Here is a 25,008-nt window from a genome sequence, read left to right as displayed (position 1 = left end):
GCTAGTGGCCGGGATGGCGCGTCGAGTGGCACAATGCAAAAGGGCCCCACGCAGGTCGTGGAGATGCTGGGGGGCTGGTCTTTGGTGCAAGGGCTGCTCGGTGGTGGGGGTTCTCAGTCCCCAAAGCACAACGTTGAGGATGCCTCTGATGCTGCGCAGTCAGCTCTTCGGGTGTCTTCCAAGATGTCCGGTCCCACATCTCTCGGTGCCTCCACGGTTCCCTTCTTTGCAGGGACTGTGGATCGGGCTGTGAGAAGTCTGGGAGTCTGGGTCTTGTCAGGCTCTGGGCTCCGGTGGGAGGCGGCGGCAAAGCAGACGTCGATTCGCTGGTTGGTACCTGTATTCACAGGGTGGCCACTCCTAGGCCACAAGGGAGATTCTCTTCAGTGCAGCAGAATGTCGAAGTCCGTTCGTCTTCTTAGTTTCAAGTTGATTCAGGATGATCTGCTGTGCAATGGCACTGCTCCCACTCTTATTCCCAATCTGAGGGGTAGATCACCTACTAGGTCCCTCCTCTGGGTGGGACCAGGAAGGGGGGCGGTTACACCCCCTTTCCTTTGTCCAGCTCCTCGCCAGCCATGGGTCTGGAAAGTCCCAGGACCGGTTTGGACTGGCTTATGCACGGGGACACCTTGTGTGCCCCGGGCATGTCTCAATCTATTCAGCCCTGTCCTACCCAATTCACAAAACCCTGTCTGGGGTGGTGCTCGCACCTCCCATGGCAGGAAACCCTTTGTCCAAGCCTTCCTCGCTGGAAGGACTCCTAGCAGCAGGAGGTCAGACTTGTGTCTGTGGTGGCAGCATCCATTTTGTGATGCTGAGGCTCTGGTTAACTTTAACCGGGGTTAAGGCTACACACATGTCGTGTCCCTCTAGAAGGGTGGAATGCTATCCCCGTCGACAGAACTGTCGAGGGGATAGTATTCCAAATCGTATGACACCTTACTCTACATGTTTTGATAAAGCCAAACCAAAGTTAGCATATAACCGCGAGGATTATAATGCACTTAAGAGTATATGGTATGGCAATATCCCTGAACAGCTAAGGGTGTGGTTCCCGACAGCTGCAGACAGGCTCAGCTCATGCTAGAGCACCATCTCACATATTTCCAAGCACTCTGCCTCCAGGATTGATGAGGCCTTCCATAGGAGTGGCTGATAGGAACATATGTGTCCAGTTTAAGGTTAGATATAGGAATACTATATCTAAGTAAGAGGTGATTACACCAACTTACCCCAGCTGAGTGATCGGCCAGTTGTCAAATATGGAGGCCAGGCCAGGGGTGGCACAATACATGCTGCAGCCCCTGTCAGGCCTTGGATGTACCTATGCCCTGGGTACCTAGGGTACACTGTTACAGGGGCCAACAAGGTGAACCAGTTCCAATTCATAATGCACCTAGAGGGCATTGGCAGTAATTTAGAGAGAGAACAGCAGGCTGTGGGTCTGATTAGCAGGCCCACAGCCACATTAAGTCCTAAACCAGTGAAGCAAAAAGCAAAAATTTGGGGTGACCATAGGATAGCAGACCCTACTCTCCTACAGCTGTGACCCCTGAATGCCTTCCATGCCCCCCACCTCCCATTTTTTGGGGCAGCCTCTCGCTTAATACCCCTCATATTCTGCCCTTTGGCACTAATCCAGGTCTGTCTTCCAATCAGTTTCCACCTGCGTGGCAGTGGCCCCCCATGCTCTTGCTATATTACGCTTATCCACTGGCCAGTTTCAGCCAAATTCTCGTTTACCTGGGCCAATCCTGCTCCCCAGGAGTAACCATTTAGCGTCAAGGGGGACCTCCATCGCCACATCGCCACATCCCTGGCCATTATTGTTGTCACTTTAGCCCAGTAGCCCCGTACCAGCTGGCAGTCCCAGTGGATATAAAAAAGGGAACCCTCGCTCCCACAGCCCCTCCTGCATAGTGGGGATTTCATCCTACCTATTTTATAGAGGAGCATCTGTGAATAGTAAATCCTGTCCTGTACCTTAAATCGGACCAGCCTGAACTGCACCCTAATACCTATATCTGAGGGCCCTGGAGAGCCTCCGCCCAATCGTAATCCTCAAATGCCCCCAGGTCCCCCTCCCGTGCCAACCTCAAGGGACCCAGTATGTCAGAAGAATTATTTATTAGTTTCCTATAGATCAGTGACACTCCCTTTTACGGCAGGGCCTCGGTCAATATTCGGTCTTCTAGCGGTGAGGAATCAGGCAATTGCTCACCCTCCATCACATGACATCGCAGGGCGTGTCCCAGCTGTACATGCTAGAAGCGTTCAGGCTCCGCCAGGTCGAACTCCCTCTACAATTCTGCAACTATCATGTAGGCCTGGTTCCTCCAGACATCTGCCAAATGTTCTATGCCGATGTGGTCCAATTTCCGGAATCCCTTCAATAATCCTAACACGGGCAGGTGTGCGCTGCACCAGAGCGGTGTCAAACTGGTAAGTTTCCCCTCCAGCCTAGGAACCATCTGGGAGAAATCTCAGCATTGTATCACACTCAAACTCTTCTAAAGTATATTCTCTGTTAATATGTATGTTGTACAAGCTGGTAGAAAGAAATTGGAACTTCGCAAACGGCCATAAGTGTAATTTTCCACTTCTTGAACTTAGACCAGTTTCCCAAGCAGCATTAATTCTGGGAATTGAGCCTTGTGTGTTGATTATCAAGGATCTATAGATTCCCATATTTCACTGCAGTTTTCTGAGAGGAAATTTTAACAGGGGGTAGTCTTAATCTCAAACCCTCATGCATCACTTAGAGTAAACTGTAAACCGCTTGCTAATTAACATTCACAGCTAGAATTCTGTAATCCGAAGGGCATCCTACCACAGACTCTACTCTCCACATGCTGTGACCATCCAGGCACTGAACATGGGCACCCTTGATCAATATACTTGTATTACATTTTCAAATATCCTTTTTTGGATCATTCAGCAAAGGTGTTCCCGTGTCCTTTGTCTGGCTGTATCCATTATTTATTTATGTTTAAAAAAATATATATTTTATTGTTTGTTGTTCTTCTTGAGTGAAACAACCCAGAACTGTGTCAACATGCACCCATAATATTACAAACTCACAGGGAATTTACCATCATAACTGTACAATAAGCCACAAGGTTTCTGGCATCCCACAGTTCAACAATACATTTGCAAATACATTCAACTCTACTGTAGTGCATGGCCTTAGGTGATTTCCAACATTGATGTGAGCCCGACTTCTTTCTCTGATGTCCCTAGTGCATAATAAGTGAGGTAGCTGCCCCATACCTTGTGAAACTTACGGGGGCAACCCCTGCTTTGTAGGTGACTTTCTTTCTCCGCAGCCATGTACATTCCTCGACTTGTCTCCATTCCTGTATGGTTGGTGGCTCCTGCCCCCCCACTCCCCCCCCCCCCCCCCCCCCCATAACCTGGCCACATCCCTTTTGGCCACTACCAGACCCAAACCACAGAATATAGGCTTGGACGGTGGGGCATCAATGTCATTAGGGATTCCCATAAGAACATATCACAAGTCGAGGAGGGTAGTGACTTAAAATATCACCCTGAGTTCCCCCTTGATCGTAGCCTAGTAGGTTTGAATAGGCGGACAACTCCATATAGTGTGAGGGAAGGCTCCACTTTCTCCCCTGCATTGCACGCCTGCTGGAGAGGTTGCCCTTCTCATGCCAAATAACCAGCGACTGTCCTAGTACACCCTATGCAGGATCTTAAACTGTATAAGCCTCAATCTGGACTTGATGCCACCTCTCTAGGGTGAACCAACGCTGCCTCGCAGTCTATATCATCCATTTGCCCCACGTCTCTTTCCCACCTCTCTTGCAATCTCCCCAGTGTGTCCAGCATATTATTTAGTGTCTTGTATGTGAATGAAGTGGCCCCTCTTCCCAGGTCCTCCATGAGCAGGTGGTTCACGAGGGGGGCCATACTCTGGGATCTCCACCTTACCCAGTAGTTTCTCCTCTTCCGCACTGGTGGCCACAGCCTTGTCTTATCCCCCTCTCAATATGAAACCCCGCCAACTGTGTCCAGTTAACTTTCACCTCAGCGGCTGGGGCCAGATATAGTAGTGATACCCATTCTCTGAACTCAGACCTCATCAGAGTTGATTAGAGGAATGGCCAGTGAACCTCATCGAACGCTTTTCCGCTTTAAGTTCCAGAAAGACATGGGGTGCGGACCGGTCCTTTAACTCTTCTAGCCATTATGTGCCCATCTCATATTGCATTGTGTGGACCTGCCAGGCATAAAGCCAGATAGGTCCCTATGTATCAGTATGTATCAGGGTAGTGATAACGTGCAGGACCCTAATACAATGGCAAGTTGGTCGCAAGGATTTTGACTTGTATATTTAGTAGGGAAATCGGACTGTACAATTCACACTGGTTCCCTGGGTTTTCCTTTCTTGGGTATCATGATAATGATGGTGTGCCAAAGATCTGTCAGCAGTGCACCGGCATCCCTAGCTTCTCTAAATAGATTCAAAAAGTGTGGCCCCAAAGGCCAGGCAACCACTATATTGTGACATGGGTCTTACCTACTCTCATCTTCACATCGCAGTTTATTACGCCATGCATGATTTTCTGCGTCTTCAAGTCTCCAGACCGTGTCTCTGGACCCCAGCCAGATCCTTCTGGAGCCCCAGGACTGTGTCTACGAGCTCAGAGTTCCGGGATTCCAAGCCGTCACCCTCTCTGCAAAGTTTCCCAGGTCTTGACGCAGAAGTGACACTTCGCGTACCTTGCCTATTCTCCCCTGTAGGGCATCTCTGGGAGCCTGGATAGCCGAAAGTTGGGCTGCATTGTCTGGCACTGCCGGCATCTCTGTTGGGCAAGGTCGGCGGGGTGACCATCCTAGTGTAGAGGGTCATCCTTTCAGGTCAGGAAGGCTTGGGATCCTTGTCCTTGGCCATCTCATATCTTGGTGTCTTCTGTTCCCGGGATCAAGGGAAACAGCAGGCTCCATTCGGGCCACAAGTGGAAAGAGGGGGTGGGGAAAAGAATGTGTCCCGCAGTAGTCTGTGTTCCTGATCCCTTTCTGCAGTGCTGTAGTCGGTTACACCCCAGCGAAATCTGCTCTATCCCCGGGGGGACGAGTCATGCACCTCTCCTGGCCCAGGGTGCAGGACTATCTGGCACTTACTAGCCAAGCAGACAAAGTCCTGTCCAGCACTTTCAGTCCAGCAGGGGCCCCCCTAGAGTCCCTGCCGACCCCCATCAGTTTGTGGAGGGCCTGCAGCCACACCTGTGAGTGCCCACAGCAGCCAGGGGTCACCCTCTGTGCTTGCTGTCCCCAGACACTGTGCAGGTCCCATTGGTTAATGTGGAGGAGAAGGAGTTATGGACTGCCGGCCCGCCCCACCCACTCAGACCCCCACAGCCGCCCCACTCTGGTTGAGGGGCCGCTCCACTGCTGCGAGGGAGGAGGAGCAGAGGGAAATTTGGATGACCAGTTCTCTTCACTGGCTCCCCACCTCCAGCTGATCCCCGTCAGGACTCACTCCGAGAGGCGGCTCACCTCACTGCAGCTGCTATCTTGAAGGAGACCCTGAGCTCTGCCTCTCTGGGGGAGGATCTGTACGCCGCTTCGGAGTTGTACGGGACCTAAAAGCCTTTCCCTACATTGTGTCAGGATGTTGCTAGCCAACGAGCCCCAAAGCTGGGGCTTTGAGTAATGCCTAAGATGGTAGCATTAGTGCAGGATTTAGGTCGGGCTCTCGGAGCCCACGGGAGATGCTGCTACCCGGCCATCATGACTGCCAGTTCACCCCCATCTTTCCCCCAACCCATTATTTTATGCGCGGATATTCTCATCTATTTAAATCACTGATTTTAATTCACATAGATTGCTGGAAAAAAACCCATTAACAGCACTGTTCGGCATGTGATGGAAGCACAGAAAATGAAAGCTATTGTGTAGAGTGGAGGGAAAAAGAACTGTGAAGAAGGAAAATAGCATCTTTTTTTAAAGTTTGTTTCAACGAATAATTTACAGATGTTGGCATGGTGTTAACATAATTTAGAAACTCCTGCCAAGTTTTTGTTGTTGTTGTTTTAGAACAATAAGTAGTAGTGCGCTTTTTAAGGTATTTTTGGAAAGCTAAGGTGGCTCCCATTATCCTTGAATGAACAGAGAAAAAAAGTTTGTATTATTTTCTTTTTAGGGTCTTAAAATGTTGTCTTAGCACTTCTTAGAAGGATAATCTAGTTATTTTCTGTTATAGAGTCCTGAGGTTTCATGTTGGTTTCTGTTCTAGTGTTTTACGGATGTGCATTTTCTTAAAGGTTGGCTTTTCCTCGACTCAAGCACATCCATGTTTGTCCATGCTCGCGCCAGAGTTTATCACATTCCAGATGCAAGCAAGAATAAAAAAGGGAAAGCAGTGCTAAAAGAGGAACCTAAGGAAAAGCAAGGTATGTGAGCCCTTAATTTGCAACTTCTAATGTCATTGTAGTGAATTTCTTTCCAGATATTCTTATTGCTATAATTAAGATGCGTGATGTCTAAAGTCCATTTTGTGATATGCTGTGTGCAATGTGATATGCTAGACACATTTCAAGAGGAAACCAGTTACAGATTCAACTGGTCTCTGAAGTCATTGTTCAAACAAGGGGTATTATTAGTGCTGGGCAGGTATTAGAGTTCAAGGTAGATCCTCCTATGCACAAAAATCAATGGACTGCATTTTGTGAGCGGTTGATTATGATTGAAAGTTTCAAGCTGTGTGTGGGGTGTTTTTTTTGTAATACATTTTAGTGAGTTTCAAAAGGAACAAGGAAAACATACATCACAATAAATTCCAAAGTTATTGTTACTGTGCAATCGAGCGCCTCTCTCATTATTAGATTGATTAGTTTCCAGGATAACTTACAGTTGAATCATAAGGAGCACCATTTAAGTCCTGCCCGTGAAGAAAACTAGAACAAACACCTAAACCCCTACCCTCTAACTTCCTGCCTCATTCAACCACCACACCTCTCAGCATGCAGGTTCTGTAATTTCATACCTTGTTCACTCTCGCAGGTGTTTTTATATAGCTAGTAATAATAAATAATGTATCCGCTTTAAGCCCCAAGTTCGGAATTCAAAAAGGCCCAAGACTCGTACTTTGGGTGGAAAGTCGTGCATTATGGCAGGGATGTGAAATACTGCATAACAGGACCCAGAGTTTCTGAAAATGTCTTGGGTTGCTCAGATCATGCAACAGTGTCTCCACAATCATAGCATTTCTCAACCTGATCACCCACAGTGAGCTGGTTATGGTTGGGGTAGAGGTTGTTTCTAAGACATAGCAATTAAACATTTTGTGGCAACCAGCATATGGTTTATCATCACCCACTGCAATCCTAGTTTTTCCCTTGGGGTGGCCAGGGGTCCCAGAAGTAGCAGAGCATATTCTGGGCTTTGGGGACCCCAGTAATGTTGCCAGTGTGGCTTAGCACTTCCTTCAAAAAGAACGGAATTGGTCATCGACTCCACCAGATATGTTACGTAAAGCCCCCACATTTCATTCAATTCTAGAACTTATTAGATTTATTGGAGAACATGTGTTGAATGCGTTCTGGTGTCAGGTACTATCACAAGTGTATTTTGTACTCCTTTTCTCTGTGGAGCTAACCTCGCACTCCTCTCACCGCTGCTCCAGAAACTACTGCCCAAGCCTCCTGTCAAATTCCTTGTTTCTGTTCCCTTTGTTTTTGATGAGACCATTTGGCAGGTGAACTGGGGTTGCTATTAATTCTATGCAGCATGGAGAATAGGCCTCTGCCTTTCCATCCCATATTTTCAGTGCTATTTTGGGGATTTGGGAAATTTTCCTGCTTTTGTGGCCAGGTTCCCCTCCTTAATACCCATGGTATGCTCCATAAAGATCCAGAGGACCGAACTCTCTGTATGTATCCAGTGCTTCTCTGAAGCCAGACAGAGCCGTTGGTGATGTCCTTTAGGCGTGCTGCCCAATAATAATAAAGGATGTTAGGACCTCCCTAGGAGGCATTACTCTTGGCCCACATAAACTGCAAAATGGCTTCCTGGAAAGTCAAAGTCAAAAAATCTCTGCTTGTAGGATGGCATTTGTGAGTGCTTGGAATAAGTTAAGCAGGCATGGCAACACGTACATTTTAATGACATAAATGTTTCCTAACCAGGATATATCTACCTCTTTCCAACGACCCAGTTCTGCTAATATTTGAGATTTTGGGATAGGTCAGCCATGCTTCTTCAAGTCAGCAATGGAGGTGAAAACCTTAAGACCCCAATATTTATTGGAAGTGTCATCTCAAGCAAGCGGAGTCAGCGGTTGCAACTCTATCATCTGGGTTTCATGGAGGTTGAAATTGAGTTGACTTTTCTAAATTGATTTTAAAACCTGAGGCTTGTTCAGACTCCGAAAAAAGAGCCATAACGGCGGGAAGGCTAGACTCTGGATCATTGATGCTCAGTAGTATGTCCTCTACAAAGAAACTAATTTATTGTTCTACACCTCTGAGTTGCAGGTTTGAGATATGTGGATTTTCTCATATGGGACATGCCCAGGGCACTATTGCTTGCACGAATAGGAATAGCAGTGGGGACAAAGGGCAGCCCTGCCTCGTGCCCATGTGAGTCCCTAATGGTCGTACGTTTGGAGGCTGCAACTTTGTTATTTATCAAAGGGCTCTTTCAGCTGATATAGTTTTAGCACATACCCGAAATTGTTCCGAGTATTCTCTATTATTCATGCGATGTATTTACCCGTTGAGGAAATTTGTGTCCTGCTGAAATATCATGTCTGCATCTACCTGTCTAAAGTATCTCCAAACTTTGGATTTTTTCATATGGGAGGTATGGCCCTGAACGTTTAGTTAGGTTAAGGTGAAAGTACCGAGCCTTTTGACATGTCGATAGGCACAATGAGTTGCTATCTGACCCTAAAACAGTGAAGTATGTCCTGGTACCCCGTCCCCTACCCCAAAAGATTAACAATAACAATTCTAAAGAAATAAAAACAATACAAGCCTCCAAACTCTTTCCTCCCGAACCTCAAGCCCCATACGTCGTGTTCATCCCTGTTTACAGTTACGATTGTCCCTGGACGAATTAGGGCTATTGTCAGTGTCAATCTCCTTTCCCTCACTTAGTTAAAGGAGTACATACTTGGTGTAATACACCACGAGGCTTCCACAGTCTTGTGTGCATATGTGATAGTTGAGTGGTCACCTCCCTTGTTTAGTATCTCTTTCTTGGGGTAGTCGTCAATACCCCGTCATAAGCAGTTTGCTGAAGTGTATCCTTGGTGCACCCCTGAACGTAGTGGTCAAGCTTCTTGTGCTCAATCTAATTTCTGAGATTGTTTTGTCTTGGTGTCTTTCCATAGCAGTCTTTGATGCCTTGATTAGGGCATTTGAGTACTCCAGGTCTAGTCTGCCACCTCCTGCTGAGATCCTTCTGCTCCTTCTTCATTGGATTGTTAATTTGCTTGGGATTCCAGTTTGAGTACTATCCGGCCCTCTTATGGTGTGGTTATTACTGTGTCCCGGCCCTGCCATAGGAATTGCAATCCCTCAGGATAGAGCCATCTATATTTAATCTGATTAGGCCTTAATTCTTTGGTGAAGCCTTTCCGTTTTTTTAGCTAATGTCGCTACAGCCATATCTTGGTACAGGGCCACCTCGATGTGTTTAAAAGTAATGCTTTTACACTTCCTTGCACCCTCAATGATCCTTTCATTTACTGGAATGTTCATTAGTTTGACCACTACATCCCTACGTCGGGGGCCCACTGTCCTATTCTTTCTACGGACACAGTGTCCCCATCCTGGAGCCGTAATAGGTCTGAAAATAGTTTTTGCATGCAAGCTACAATGCCAGAGCTTTCCACCCCCCACTTTAAGTATCCAATATAGACATTGTCACAACTCAGCCTGTTCTCTAGGTATTTTGAAGGTCTTTTTATGCAGGGGGGGATAGTGAAAAGGATAGACCACAAATAGGCAACATTTACAAATAGCTCTTTCCCAGACTATTATTTCTACCCCACATCAGATCTGGATGGGAGATCCTGTTCTACCAGTTCACTGCCTATCATATCTCTAAAAGGGGAGATATTATGTCACCATATGCTAATATGGTGTGCCCGGTGGGTTATTGAGTGCTGTTTATTGGCTATAAAATGGAATCATCAACGCAGGTTAAACCATCAGGTTTAAGCCTTTTGTAACATAAAAATTCAGTATGTTTGACGCATCCTCTGAAGGCCCTTTTCTATTTACTCTAATATGTTCAAAGGCCTATTTGCTGCTGCAAGTTGCTGTACACTTAACACTCTTGCATGAAGACCAAGTGGGCTAGTCCACTCAATGGCCAACAAATACTTTAATTTAATTTCTAGGAGTTTGAAAGTTGCAAACTCCTTCCTAGAAACCTCTCGTGTCCTATGCTTTCTCGAAACAACACACATTGTGCTTCTTGATGAAGTCCTGCCAATCAGGATCTTCATGTTTAAACCCCAAGTCTCCAACATTCCAGCGAAGAACACACATGTATTTTGAAATTAAGCTCCAGCTTTTACCCTGTACTGGGGGGCTAGCTGCAGCTTACCTCTGTTGAGACTGCTTTTTGCATTTCATGCTAAATATTACTCAGCAGTGGCAGAGCCCCTTGTTTACCCAGTTAGGGCTGCATGTAACTAGGGCCAGGAAGTCTCTGGTGGCTGGGTCACAAAATCCACATCTATAACCTTCTTATACATTTTGTTTACCATTCTTGTACCATCTAGCCTTATGTAATTCGTTTTTTTATGTCAATTTCTTTTTGCTACGAGATAGCACAAAGCTTCTCAAGGGGTGAAAATGTGAGTCATTCTTTGCTCTAGGAGGCATTTCCTGACTCTGTTCCAGGAGGATGATCACTAACCACTGGGAAATAGGGAATGACATATACAGCCATAATTCATAGGCAGTTAATGTCCAAAAGTACTCTCTGTTTATTACAAGCTGTAAATTAAGCGTGATGTAGTAAACCAGCCACAGTCCCAATCGATATTCTTCTGAACTTCCACTTGCTTAGTATTATTTTTAACAGTCATAAACAAGGAATCAATTCAAAGATGTTAAGTAAGCCAGGTCTTTTCAGCTCATAACAGCAGGAGCTCCTGAGAACAGATCTTTTATGTCTAAATACTTGATATCCAGATTCTTGAGTTCCTAAATTCCAAGGCAGGCGTTTCGTATCTAAAGTATTCTCAAAGTTTGGTTCATTAAATGCATCTGTCAGTAGATTGAGGGTGATGATGGTATTGGTGACCCACAGTCTGCAGGGTCAAGTACTGCCACTTGCTGTGCAATAGACATTGGATCCTGGACTATGTGGCACCCTCTGTCTTCAGCCTCTAGCATGCCTTTATATCTGAGGGGTTGGTTATATGATGCACGCTTCACTTGTTGCCTCTTCTGTTACTTTTGGCAGAAACTTGCCAATCTGTGGTGGATTTTTTTCAGCTGAGAAAAATTTGGATAAACATGCATTTGGTTCAGTGCCTGCCCACCTGGACTGCCTCTCGGGAACATCCGCTAACTCCATGAACAACTTCTTTAGAGAGTAGACAACATCTGGAAACCTAGAACGTCCTTGGATATTTTTCATGTATTTGAAGTAGTGCCTTCTGAATGAACAAGTAGATTCCCCCTCCACCACCCCTTTTCTGAGGGGTGAGAGACTCCTTGTCATTGCCATTAATAAGTAAGTGCTCCAAAGTCACCATTTTTCATTCTTCTGCAGCTGTTTGAGTTTTGTGGTCCATTTTTGTTCTGGTCAAGGTTAACCCCCAGAGAGTCATGCATACGCCTGTTTGTGTAGCCGTATGTAGAGATGCATTTTTTTACTTACTGGTACGGAGCCTCTCTCAGAAAACTCGGAACACATGACCAGTGTGAACACAACATCTGTCATAGACATTGTGGGTACTTGCTACTCACTTTTATAGCAAAAGAAGAATCAAAGTTAATAAGTATCTGCCATGCCTTAGAGGCCATCACATAGTAAGTTGAATTGACGAGGGATCATGCATCAGAGGGTTAGCCACATGGTTAAATCTGACACAAGGCCCAGTCTAAAACTTGTATGTTCTCGCTCTCTAGTTTTATGGGCCATTGTGTAGTTTGTTGCAGTCTTCAAATACCAATTGGAGGCACCATGGGGTTCATTCAAGTTTATTAGTCAACAGCACAACACCAGCGCGCCCGTTCGCTTCCGCCAGCGAAGCCTCACTGACGGAGAACCGGCGGCGCTCACATTAGAACGTTCGGTATCAGGAGATTCCACTGTGGCGCGGGGGTACGACGACAGTGAAGTCACAACATACCCCCCTTTCCTCTACACGCAGGTAGGGAGTTGAGTGATAAACAATGAAAGTACAGAAATGGAGGGAGGAGGGAACAGGACGATAAACAACAATTCAGCCAACAAGAAAATTGTTCAAATGTGGAGGAAGCCTCCTGATCCGTAAGGGTCTCTGATCCCCATGAAGGTTCTGAAATGCATCACTTGAGTTGGTTGCCCTTTGATCATTGCCCAAATTGTCCCCTCCAGGGCCTGGCGCCCTAGTCTCTATACCTGTGCGGGCACCGTCAAGCAATTGGCGATCCTGAGCTAGCATGTACCCTGAGCAGGTATCTTTGGTGATCGCATTTCTATTAAAGGTTTCAGGAGAGTGGTCTCCCGAGCTGTACTTTGCTACTCTGCGCAAGTTCCATTTATCTCCATTCTCCAATACCACATAGGAGGGATGCACTTCTTTCACCTTGAATGGTCCTTGAAACTTACGCATGCCTCTGACCCAACGTCCAGACCGGACTTTTACGCAATCACCAACCAGAATTTTAGGCCAGGCTTTTCCTATTCCTTGAACCTTCCTGGGACCATGCACGGGAATTCTCACATCACACTCACCACCACTCTTCCCTTCCACCAACTCTCGGATCCATGGGGGCACTAGTTTGGAGGTAGGTTTTCTGCCCCGCATGGCTACAAAAGGGACCACACCGGTGGTGGAATTTTCTGTCGTGCGATAAGCCCACACTAACTCGTTAAGAGTTTTTTCAATGTCAAGATTGTTAGCGAGTGCCAGACTTATGGCGCCCTTGATCATTCGATTTGCTCTCTCTACAATCCCGTTGGATTGTGGGTTGTACAAAGTGGTGAACACATGTTTTATTCCACATTCACTCAGGAATCCCCTCATCTCATTTGAGGATAATTGAGTCCCATTGTCCGTGATAAGGATTGTGGGATACCCTTCCTCCTTAAAAATCATGCGCAAAACTTTGATAATAATGCAAGTAGTTATTTCAGGAAGGAGATAAACAATGAGCCATCGTGTATGAACGTCCATAACTACTAGACCAAATCTCTTGCTGGGGTGGACACCAGGCATAGGTCCAATAAAGTCCATACATATACTATGCTACACCGCACCCGGATCCTGGATGGAACTAGGGGTGGATTGGGGTCCCACTTTAAGCCGTTTTTCAGATTCACAGCATTCGCTGCACCTCTCCACCCACCTGACCACATCACCATCCATTCCAGGCCACCAGAACACGTTTCTTAGCCTTTTCTTTGTTATGGTTTGTCCTAGATGTCCTTCATGAGCCAAGTCAAAGAGCTTTCTCCGAACATCAACAGGGGGAACTAACTTATCTTCACGCATGATGATCTGATCACCAGTAATAGATAGCTCATCAATGACTGCGTTATAGGACCAGACACTGACTGGCAAGGTACTTTCCCTGCGCCTGCCTTTGGAGATGAGATTCCTGACATTCTTCAAAACCTCATCATGCGACATGGCCTCTGCCCACTCTTTCTTGCTTACTGCGCCACAACTCCACAGAACTACGTCATTCACACACAAGATAGCTCCTTCGCACTCCTTCCTAGCCACTCCTGTTTTGTCCACATCCTCCCATTTCAAAGACAAACGTGACATGCAATCAGCCTGGACGTAGCGCCAGCCCGAAATGAATTCCAGATCAAAGTTGTACTCCTGTAATCTCGAGGCTAACCTGGCTAGCCTGGCTGACCCCTTTCCTGTTCCACCTGGAGAAACTATCTTCAACAAAGGCTTGTGGTCAGTGCGAAGCTTAAACCTGCGCCCCCACACATACATTCTGAAATACTCTACACCCCAAGCAGCTGCCAAGGTCTCTTTTTCTATTACGGAATAGCATCGTTCAGTAGTGGTCAAGGTGCGAGATGCAAACGCTACCGTTTTCTCGCTATTTCCATCGCTTTGTGACAATACGGCTCCTAAGCCAGTGTCACTCGCATCAACTGTGATGATGGTCTTCTCCTGTACAGCAAACGGAACTAGAATGCCAGCATTGCATATCTCGAATTTGATTTCTTAAATGCGACCACAGTGAAGTCACAACGTAGTTCATGCACAAGGGGGGTTTTAGCTGAAGCCTGCTATGTAGATTCAAACTTTCCACTTCCGGGGGAGTGTAATAAGTTACAGAAAATGTCAGGGAGTCGTGCAGCCTCTCTGATGCCTCCTCGCCACCAATCAAATGATTAGATTTAATGGCACACCTGCTGCAGTAGGTTTCAAAAAAAGGGGGAGGCGAAAGGACACTATTTACCACTCAAGATGGTGGAAGGTCCAGTAACAGCTTAGTGTCCGTACAGAGTACTAGAGAGTCAAACCAAAAAGGGGGGGTTGCTGTACTGTTCCTAGGGAAAGAAGAGGTAGGAAAATTCTTGCTGGCGTGACCAAGGGGGGGGAAAAGGGATATTACTGATACCCTGGGGCATCCATTATGTTGGATATATTTGCCTCACACACCCCGAGGAGTGTCATGCTTCATCATCGGCGGTTGCTCCTCGTCGGGGAGGCGGTGCAATCCCCGACGGGCACACCTCAGAGAGGGGCTCTTTGGCGGAGATCTTTTTTCCAACTGCCTGTAGGTGAAGTGGGGGTATGTGGGCAGGGAGGTGTATACCTATGGTAAGGTGGCTAAAATGTAGCAAGGGGTACCGGAATGGACTTTATTCTGGGGGTCCCCTAGCTACGGTTAAAAGGTAAAGCTAGTTCCCTAGGTGTCAACCTATTATGTTGTGTGACCCTAGAAGATACTAGTGGTGCATGTGGTCAACATGTTTCTCGCTATTGGTATATTTACCGCGATTCTTCAGGACCAAAGTGAAGACAACAACATGCTCGTGTCATATGTGTTGTAATGTTACCTTAGTGGATCCTCCTATGCCTATGTCTAGAGGAAGGATAAGGAAACAGTAATTATACAAAAATCGACAGTCACAATATTGCCAGGAAGAACATATACTAACATGCTGGTGGTGTTTAAAGTGAATGTACTCATCCACCGCATGCCAAGTGTATTGAGCGTGCAATGTGAAACTGTGGAGCACACGCAATAACTAGAACTGTGACTCATACTGTAGACAGTGAGGGTGAAGGTTTAAAAACAAGAGTGTAAATGTACAAGGTTAAAAATGCAGCAGTATAAATCTCAATACCTGCCTGTAGCATGTCAGGTATTAGGCAGGGTTTTTAGTGCAGACACCACTATGTAGTTCAAAATGCATAACAGCACACTTCCACTGTGATCTTCAAAACCATTAAAATGAGCATGTTTAGATTCCCCTACTCACCTAATGATCATATCCTAGAGGCCACATGAGTGTTCGGCAGGGCTGAACTACAGCGCTGAGCCCAAGGTGTGGCTGGAGTAGGGATAAGTGAGAACGCGGTAAATTACAGTGAAGTAATGAGCATCCCTGCATATCAAAGGCTCACAGCCTGTCTTAGCGCTAAATGCTCGCCCCCTCAGCCACGCGCTAAACGCACTCACCTGAAGTCTGCTGTGTCCGGGTGTAGTAACCTACCCATCCCCGCCGAGCTCGACACCTACAGGCAGTTGGAAAAAAGATCTCCGCCAAAGAGCCCCTCTCTGAGGTGTGCCCGTCGGGGATTGCACCGCCTCCCCGACGAGGAGCAACCGCCGATGATGAAGCATGACACTCCTCGGGGTGTGTGAGGCAAATATATCCAACATAATGGATGCCCCAGGGTATCAGTAATATCCCTTTTCCCCCCCTTGGTCACGCCAGCAAGAATTTTCCTACCTCTTCTTTCCCTAGGAACAGTACAGCAACCCCCCCTTTTTGGTTTGACACCTGCTGCAGTGCCTTGTTCCTCTCCAGCCACGGCCATTGTACCCCATCACGTTCCGCTCTCCAACGTCGGCTGGTGGTCCCTAGGTTCCGCCGGTTGCGGATCGGGGGTCAGTCTCTGGTAAAAGCGGCCTCAGTGTGGAATGATCTTCCAGCTGACCTCCGGCATACCCAGGAGCTCCCTATTTTTAAAAAACTTCTCAAAACTTTCATGTTCAAACAGCTGATCTAGTACTACTCCCCACGACTGCCATTGTTCACCTATGCGCCAGGACACTCCAGAGTATTAGTGCGCGATATAAATCTTTTATAACATAACCTAACATAACATCACACCCTATTAGATTACTCACTGCCTTCCTTCCGGCACAGGCCCAGTTTCCATCAGGCAAGGGGTCGGGTCAGTAGCTGACTGAATTTATATACAAAAAAAGTTTGTTGGTTTATTTTTTTTCTGCTGGCAAGGCTGCTTGCCCTTGTGGGGGCGTGGCCATGATCTTATTGTACACTTTTACTGTGTGTGGGTATCATAATGTGAGCGCTTAACTTTGGAATTGTCGTTCTTAAAAAGATTACTTTTTTGCCCATTTACATCACTTTTGCACAAAAAGTGTTATTTACAGCTCTTGCTAACACTTCTGTGCGGTCACCAGAGCACTATTCACTGCGCACATTTTAAGAATAATTTTAGTTATTGTTAATATTACTGTTATGATCGCTAACTTTTAGAATGTGTTGTTTTCTCATGGTCTGCGGCATGAATGCATTTTACTTGAACAAGCAAACATCTTTTGGGTTTCGACCCAGTTCTGGCAAGACTGTGAAGAATAGTTTCAAGTGTTAAAGTATGGTTAAACACCTGATCATGTTTTTGCTACATCTAAATGCTAATTTGCCTTCAAAAGTGAACCCCTGTTACGCCAATGTTACATCTTCTTTTTGTCACATAATCCTCAAGGGCACCAGTGTCTTTGTTTCAAACACTAGCTGTTTCATGACCGGAACATAAATATAAACAAGATGAAGAATATTCGATGCTTGAAATATTTTGTCTGTCTTTTGTTCGATTATTCGTTTCTGCGTCTTTCAGTAAACATGGCTGAAACGTTTTGAGCACAAAATAATTTCAAAAAACGTAAGTATTAATGCAGTCCATGTTTTTCAAATTGCGTTTTAAAGCCAGGTGTGTTCCAAGTATTCGTTAAAAATCCTTACTCGTGATTATTAATGCCTATTAACCGGCATCTTTTCTCTAGATGGAAAAAAGGAATTGGTACTGGAAAGCAACCCAAAATGGGAAGCCCTGACCGAAGTGCTGAAAGAAATTGAAATTGAGAACAAAAACAGCGAAGCTCTTGGTGGTCCAGGTGAGGATGTGGTCACCGGGTAGAAGTTTTATTGTCACCAGGTAGATGCTTGATTGGCACCTTTTTCTCGTCACATTCTGAAGACTTGCATGTTTGTGGCAGCATAAACTGCGCCACTGTCTTTACAGGATTACAAGGTGGGTCTTGCCCGAAGAGCCGTTTGGTTATTACAACACGGTAATCAATTCTAAAAGAACAGAGAACCTTTTACAGAGAGGCCAGCGTACACAAATTAGTGTATTTTTCAGTGTTCTCCTCAGGTATTCTGCCCCCTGGAGCATCTGCGTTCTCTTCGTTTGATTGCTTTCATAAAGCACACCTTGTCCTGTAGGCGTCTCTGGGCGGGAACACAGTTGCCATTCATGGCGGTTCCAAACCTTTGACAAGTCTTTCTTTGTGAAGACGAGACCAGTCGAAGAATCAAAATGTTATCTGTCTAAATGATTTGGCTGTGTCCTACAAGCTCGTATCCTTTTCAGAGACGTATAAAATGTGTTTTATACTTTTGCTGCTCGTGGAGTTGACTGGGCGGCTGTGAAACGCACTGTGGGCATTGACTTAGCACTAATATACTCAATTACAAAATAGTTTCACAAACACAGTATATTAAGTGGGACAAGGACACTGTTAACACTGCAGTCCGGGTATTGACACATGATGTGAGTGAGTATGCTTTCTTTTCCAGCAGGTATTTACTCTATAACAGGCTTCCACCCTGCCTTTGTGATGGCTCCTCCCCTCAATCAAATTTACACATTCTCTTTTTCTGTAAATTTTATAAGATGCACTGCAAAAGATTTATATGACTGTGCATGCACAAGTACAATTTTCTCAGTGCCGCCCGGCCCTGTTCTTTTTACAATTATCTAATAAATTAGTATGTTTTACTGTGGTCTCATATCTTCTCCTCTCATGGAGGACTAGGCGGCTGGACCACTTCGTTCTATGAATTATGAACTTACCTTGTTTTTAAATCTACTGTTTTAAACAAATCACTGTTACCATTTGAATCATGAAAGTTGTATTCCTTGGAATGTATATTTTGTATTGTGCTTTTTGTACTTTTTTTGATCTTAATAATTTGAGTATCGAATAAAGTGATTTGACTGACTGAGTGTGTTCACTTTTACAGCTAATACCAGAGGTATCCATGAGGGGCCAGACTCAGGTTAGAGTTTCACCTATCCAAGTTAAATAAATGTGAACATAGGAACCTAGATGGAAATCATTTACATAGTGAGTGACCAAGACACGTGACCTGCATCTGACCCACCTGGACTAAAGTTGCACTGCCCTGGCTTTCATTTAAAGGGAGCTTTGTTTCCTCAAACGAAGGTTCATATTGTGATTGCGAAGTGCCTTGCTTGTGGGGTGTTTGTCAAAGGATTGGGTTCGAGGTTAAAGCCTTTGCAGAAGTGAATGTTGAGAAGTAATTTTAATGTAAATCCAGGCCATTAGGAGAGGTGTTATTATAGTGACCAAGATGAAAAGTGTTATTGGAGGTTGATTTAAGAGGATCACAGCCACGTAGTTGGTACATTATCCGTCCTGGTTAGGGGTTTCTGCAATTAGTATGGCTTTGTCTCGGGTTTCAATCTAGACTGTCCTTTCATGGGGTCTCAGATTTCCATCTTTCGGTGTGTTTGTTTGGTGTAGTTTTAATAGAGATTTGTTAAATGTCTAGTAATGGCTGAATATGGTTACTGTAAGGAGCTTTTAAGGGTTTTATATGCATGCATGAATGAATGTGCTGAAGGACACATTTACCTTTCGTTGAGACCAGGCTTCTTTTTGGTTTTCTGGCCTATGCACATTGTGTTTTTAACCCCTTCGCTGCGGCGGCTATTCCGCCGCAGCGCTAAAGGGGCTGGACGGCCGCGCGGCGGCCGCATGCTGGGGACGGAGCCGCTCCGTCACCAGCCGCGGTTGAGCTATGCTGGTGACGGAGCGGTTCCGTCATGACCCGCCCCGCTCATTAGAACGCCCGCGCAGGCGCGAAATCAGCGCCGCGCAGGCGCGGCGGCCGGGCCATGACGGAACCGCTCCATCATCAGCACAGCTCAACTGTAGCTGATGACGGAGCGGTTCCGTCATCAGCATGGGAGGGGTTAAACAACACCACTTTCCAGGTAAAAAGGCAGCGAAGTCTTGAAGGCGTGAAATGGTTAAGGTGACAATTTTAAACGGTTTGTGATGTATGTTTCTGTGGTGCATGAGTGCTGTTTAGCTGACAACTCTTTGCCAACTGTGCTTTGTATGCAAGAGGGCATCTGGAGTCTGATTAGCTGTGATCTTTTTTTCTAGTCACATTTTGTGGAATATGTTGTTCTAGGTGCTGATTCATGAAGAAAAATAGTTTGTTTCAGAAAACATTTCTTGTGACAAACAATTTAATTGTAATTCAGAGCTACGCTAATATCCCCACAACTCAATTGATTTCAATATTTTCTCAGTTTTATTCATGGTTCCATTTTCGTGGTACTGATCTGCCAGGCACTTTGGTTCGTTGGGGTTGTGTTTACTCTCCAAATCTTTGATTTTCCTTATTGCTCCCTTTCTTGTATGTTTAGTGGCATTCTCGACCGCCTTCTCTAACATTTAATTTTGTTGGATTGGTGTACGTGATAATTTTTACAAGACAGTTTGTAGTGGAAACGTTTTACTGATAACATTCTTTAATGATTGTTTTGTTACGTGCTTGCTTACTTTGATAAAAATATGTGTTTCAAAAAATGTTTGTGTTGCCTCGGTGGTGTTGCCTCTAGGTCTAAGAATAGTACTGATCAAAGTGTACGCTTTGGTATGATCAAATGGCAGGACCAAATTAGGAAGAGCACGCTGGTACGGTTATCTATTGATTCTAATCAATTTAGGGTAAACTGTCTGCAATTAGTCCTTAGCAGTCAAACAGCTGTCCATCTAGCCTTGAGTTGCCAGCAAGTGATTCATCCATCAAGGTCCTGACCGATCATTTCAAGGAATCACGATTTTCTGAACAGCCTACAGTACCCTATTATTTGTGTGTATTAGTGGTTTTCTCTTGCAGTCTGTTGCTAGAGTACTGCAGGCGAACATGTGTTTATCCCACCTCCGCCAAACTACTTTAATCTCTGGGTTGGCTGGCTGATTTATTCATGTATGCTGTGACTTTGCTCAAGCTCTGGACAAAGATGTGAAAGCTATAAATGTTGCCTGCTTCAGGAACAAGCCTTAGGAAAGCCAGTAGGTCTGGCTTTTAAAGGAAAGTTGAAAAAGTAGCTAGAACAGATATCCAAGAACCAACGTGCACTGATGTGCACTTAGGCTTCCAGTGTTCAAAAGTAGTTAATCTTAAATCACAGTCCAAATTTAAATTAACAGGCCTTGTTCAATCTCAAGGTGCAACCTATTAGCAACATAACAACGTGTATACACCAGGAAGAAAAAGCTGTGATCCACGTCTATTAGATCACGCTTGGTTCAATATTCTTCAAGAATCCGATTAAAAAGGAAAAATGCTTGTTCTCTTTGTAAAATTGGGTGTTCTTTGTTTATTCTTCCAGTTACGCCCGATGAAGGGTATTATACCAGAAATGCATTGGGATCTGTGCATGGCCATTGTGGACACACTGTTGAGAGAAAAAAAGACATGCTTTTTTTAAACTACAGTTACAAGTGTGGTGCCAACATTTGTGATGTATTGCTTATTTCTACAATCTACTAGATTAAAAACACCAACTGTTAATTCGAGTTTGGATTTTGATTTAAGATTCACTGCTTTTGCAAACTGGAAGCCTTGGAGCACAGCAGTGCACGCTGGTTTAGGAAATTTGTCTAGCTATTTTTGCATCATTCATTTCAGGGCCGGGGCAGAGCCTACTTACAGTGTTGCTCGCATAGTTTTATTTAATGTGTTAAACATTATGTATATTGTTTGAATATTGAATAACAGTGCATTACGACCACATTTTTGCATTTTAAATGAGTGCCTCCTCAGTCACTGATGGGTTTAGGCCTTCAATAAGTCACATACTCATTCTTACATTCATCCACAATAAACTTGCACACAAATTCAACAACATATGCAAGGGAAATTAAAAGAATGAAAGTAGAAAAACAGAACATGCTTCCCCCTAAACATGGAAGACATATGCTTGCAATAAAAAAACATTTAAACCTAGCAGCAGGTGGCAGCCTTGCAATGATATTGTACATGGGGTTTTGTTGTTTTAAAGTTTAAGCATGGCTGCAAAGTTTAGACCCAATGTGTTGGCCTTCCTGTCATGGTAAAACTATGGGCAGAATTACTGCACCACAGTGGCTTGGTCTAGAGGTTGTGGCCTCGTGGGATGTGGCACACCGCGGATCAAATGGATGGCAAGCAAGCAGCTTTGTCTGAACAGCTGTAGTATCCTCTAAAGATGGTGAAAACAAGAGATGAAAAGGAAAGAAATGAACGGAAAAAATCGAAAATTGGAGGGCTGGCTCACCACTACTGGCACTAAAGCACACTTATTTTCAGGTGGATGAGCAAGTGAAAAATGCCATTACTCCTAGGTCATTAGAGCCAATGTCTAGAGTGGCAACCCATTTCTCCATGCTGAATGTTATCTTGGATGCAAGTGGAGTGCTTCAGTCATTGACTGTATTGCATTGGCTTTATTGGCCTGTGAGCAGCATTTTTTGACCCGATTTATTTCCTTCACCTTATTTTTTATGTATCAATTTTATTTTGTTAGAATATCCTGGCTGACCGACAAAAGTAGTCATGTCGGACCTTTCGCAAAGAAACTAAGCAGCTATTATTACCGTGCAAATCGTCTCCCCTAGGGTTTGTCAGAGGAGATAATCCATGTCAAAATCCTTTCCTTCAAAGTTAATCTATGAGACTTGATGTAACAAAAATGCATGTCTATATGCTTAGCATGGTACAGTAGCAATACACCCTTAAAGGCTTATTGGCTTAAACATGTGTGTTTCATAGTAAATAAATGAGGCCTAGTGCCTTCATTGTTGTGTGTATTAAAACAGATCAGCTCTATGGCATCTGGTTTAATCTTTCTTACCAAGCCACTCATTCCTATAGCTCTCATCCTTGGCATGTCCTCTTTCCCAACTCAAAACTACTGTATTGAGCATAGGCTTTCACACTTGGCAGCCAGAGAAGACCAAATACCAGCATTATCTATTTAGGAGAAGTTGTTTATTTGCATGACAGTCCATTTGGTTGACCTTCAAGGTCAAACACAATAGCTTTGCTTGATAAAGAGTCTGAATGAAGCAGATGGATAAATAAATGATCACAGTTGTTTGAAGGGTAGCACTTTTTTGTGGCAGCTTATCGCTTGACAAATCGAAACCTTTACTCTTATTGAACAACATCTGGGCTGAGCCACAGCCCCTTTCTGTAGTATTCAAGAAAGGTCTCCTTTGTGCATCACATAATGTCCGTCACAAATTGCACTATCAAGCCAGACTTAAAAAGGAGAGTTTATTCCACCTCAGCAAGCATAGCAAGAGCAGATCGGATACCTGTAGCTGGCAGTTGACGGGTACTGCTAAGAAAATTTTGAAGGAACCCTTGCCAAAGATGGGATTTTTATATATATATTTTTAATGAGTGGTACTTATTTTCCCTGTACATGCATAGCCCAAGACCAACTGCTGAGCGATCTAAAAATGTGACTAAATTGTACATTTTTCACTCTAAACTCCTGACCCGTCCTCTGACCCATCTGCTAACTTCATAAATTGGTTTAAATAACTTGATTGCTGTAGATGTATCTTTTTGATAGTTCTGAGCTTACCTTAAAAAAGGTGTGATTATTTCACACTTTTATTATTTTCTTCATACGTATCTCTGAAGGTATGTATGCTATAAGCTAGCCAAATATGTCAACATAGTAATGATTGCTTGCACAGTTTGTCTATGCCAGCTAAAGTCAACAGTTGTATTCATGAAGCCTTCAGAGTCAATAAAGCAAAATATATCAAAGTAACATAAAACTAACGTAGTATAGAAGATGAAACAAGTAAAAAACTTGGTGGGTTGTGGATATGAATTCACAGGTTGCGGTAAAAAAAATACTTGATACTTGGTTGTGTGTAGTAATTTTAATTCCCTTATTGTGGCTTGTGTGGGGAGTGAGCAGGAGCCCCATGTAATGGTAACAAAATGGGTTAACGGGATCTCATTGCCATGGAGAGGAGTGAGCTTCTTAAGAATGGGTTGTGCTAACAATCCACTTGCCTAGGGGTAAAAATAGATCATCTATTAATCTGATTTGTGGGTCATATAGGTTCACAGCCTCATCATAACTTATGATCAGTATTAGTGTCAATAAGCATTTATTCCAACTTGTCCCAGGCCGGAGCACGTCTGCCGCTCCTATTCTCCTCAGTTGGTCCATATAATAATATAGCACATTCATTGTCGCCCCATTATGCAACCTGCTGTTTCTAATGTAGAGTGTTATGGTGCTCTTGCTGATTTAGACTTCATTGGTATGCATCTTCTAGTAAGCACTAACAAAACCTCAACGGATTTACAAGAAAGGATGATGGTTAGAGTTTACCATGCGAAACCAGATACCAAGTAAACAGAAATTGGGCTTACTCAGTTTTCCTGTAGAAGTGGGGTACACTGATGATGCAGAAAAGTGTCGTTTTGCTTTCTTCAGACACCCAAGTTAAGCATTAACAAATAATTTAAGTATTGTTAGGGATATAAATGTTTAGAAGAGTTGTCTAACTTTTGTATCTTAACAGAGTGAGAGACATTTTCACAGGGCTGAGATGTTTAAAGTTGTATAGAGCCAACTACTTAAGTCAGGTGTGCATTCAGTTTTCAGGAGAGCTGCTATTGTGCTTCAAACTGCCAGGTGCCCCAGTTAATTTCTTATTTGCATATTTTCCTCAATGGGTTTACACTGATTCTCCTCTTATCATTTGTGGGTCCGGTTTGACCGTGCACCTTTCCGCGTGATCTATTGTTCCCAATTCCTTAAAATATACATAGAGGGCTTGAACTCCTCCCGGAGACATGTTATTATTTGTTGTATTTATCACAGCACCGCCTATGGAGTGCTTGCATTGTAATGCTTAAGGGACTGTTACATTTCAAAAGTATTGTGAATTGTCACTTGTTAAATTATTTAACTGATAGATGTATTTTACACAGAAAGCAATCGTTTTTTAGTTCTGGCTTGACAGCATAGATGTTCTGATGGATCGTCTGCCTGTGGATTTTCTACCTTTTGAATACCCCCTGCGCCAGGATTTCGCGGGGAAATTCTTTCCTAGCTCTCCCACGTCGACAAGGACATCACAATAGAAAGGCTCCACTCGCGGCACAGTATGACGTCATCGGAGCCACAAAAGGACCTCGTCGGCGTGCTGCCGTCAGTTCCCTTTTTTTCCCCGCTGTCGACGCAGAATGGTTTTTCTAGGGGTTCTCCATTTTCTTCTAAAGAAAACGTTGCAT

The 25,008-nt window shown here is 44.5% G+C and overlaps 1 protein-coding gene across 1 annotated transcript in view; it reads left to right on the top strand.

The window, feature by feature from the left end:
- The window catches only part of ERCC4 (ERCC excision repair 4, endonuclease catalytic subunit), a 269,908-nt gene that overhangs the window by 161,284 nt on the left and 83,616 nt on the right, over window positions 1–25,008 (top strand). Inside the window, exons 6-7 of the mRNA XM_086941358.1 lie at window positions 6,291–6,419; window positions 17,436–17,546. Coding sequence (XP_086797484.1) covers window positions 6,291–6,419; window positions 17,436–17,546 — 240 coding nt within the window. The remainder of the gene's footprint in view (window positions 1–6,290; window positions 6,420–17,435; window positions 17,547–25,008) is intronic.

Source organism: Lissotriton vulgaris, chromosome 10 (assembly GCF_964263255.1).
Source record: "Lissotriton vulgaris chromosome 10, aLisVul1.2, whole genome shotgun sequence".
In the NCBI taxonomy this organism is placed as follows: domain Eukaryota; kingdom Metazoa; phylum Chordata; class Amphibia; order Caudata; family Salamandridae; genus Lissotriton; species Lissotriton vulgaris.
Note: the sequence above shows the minus strand (reverse complement) of the source record. Positions and strands in the feature narration are given on the sequence as shown.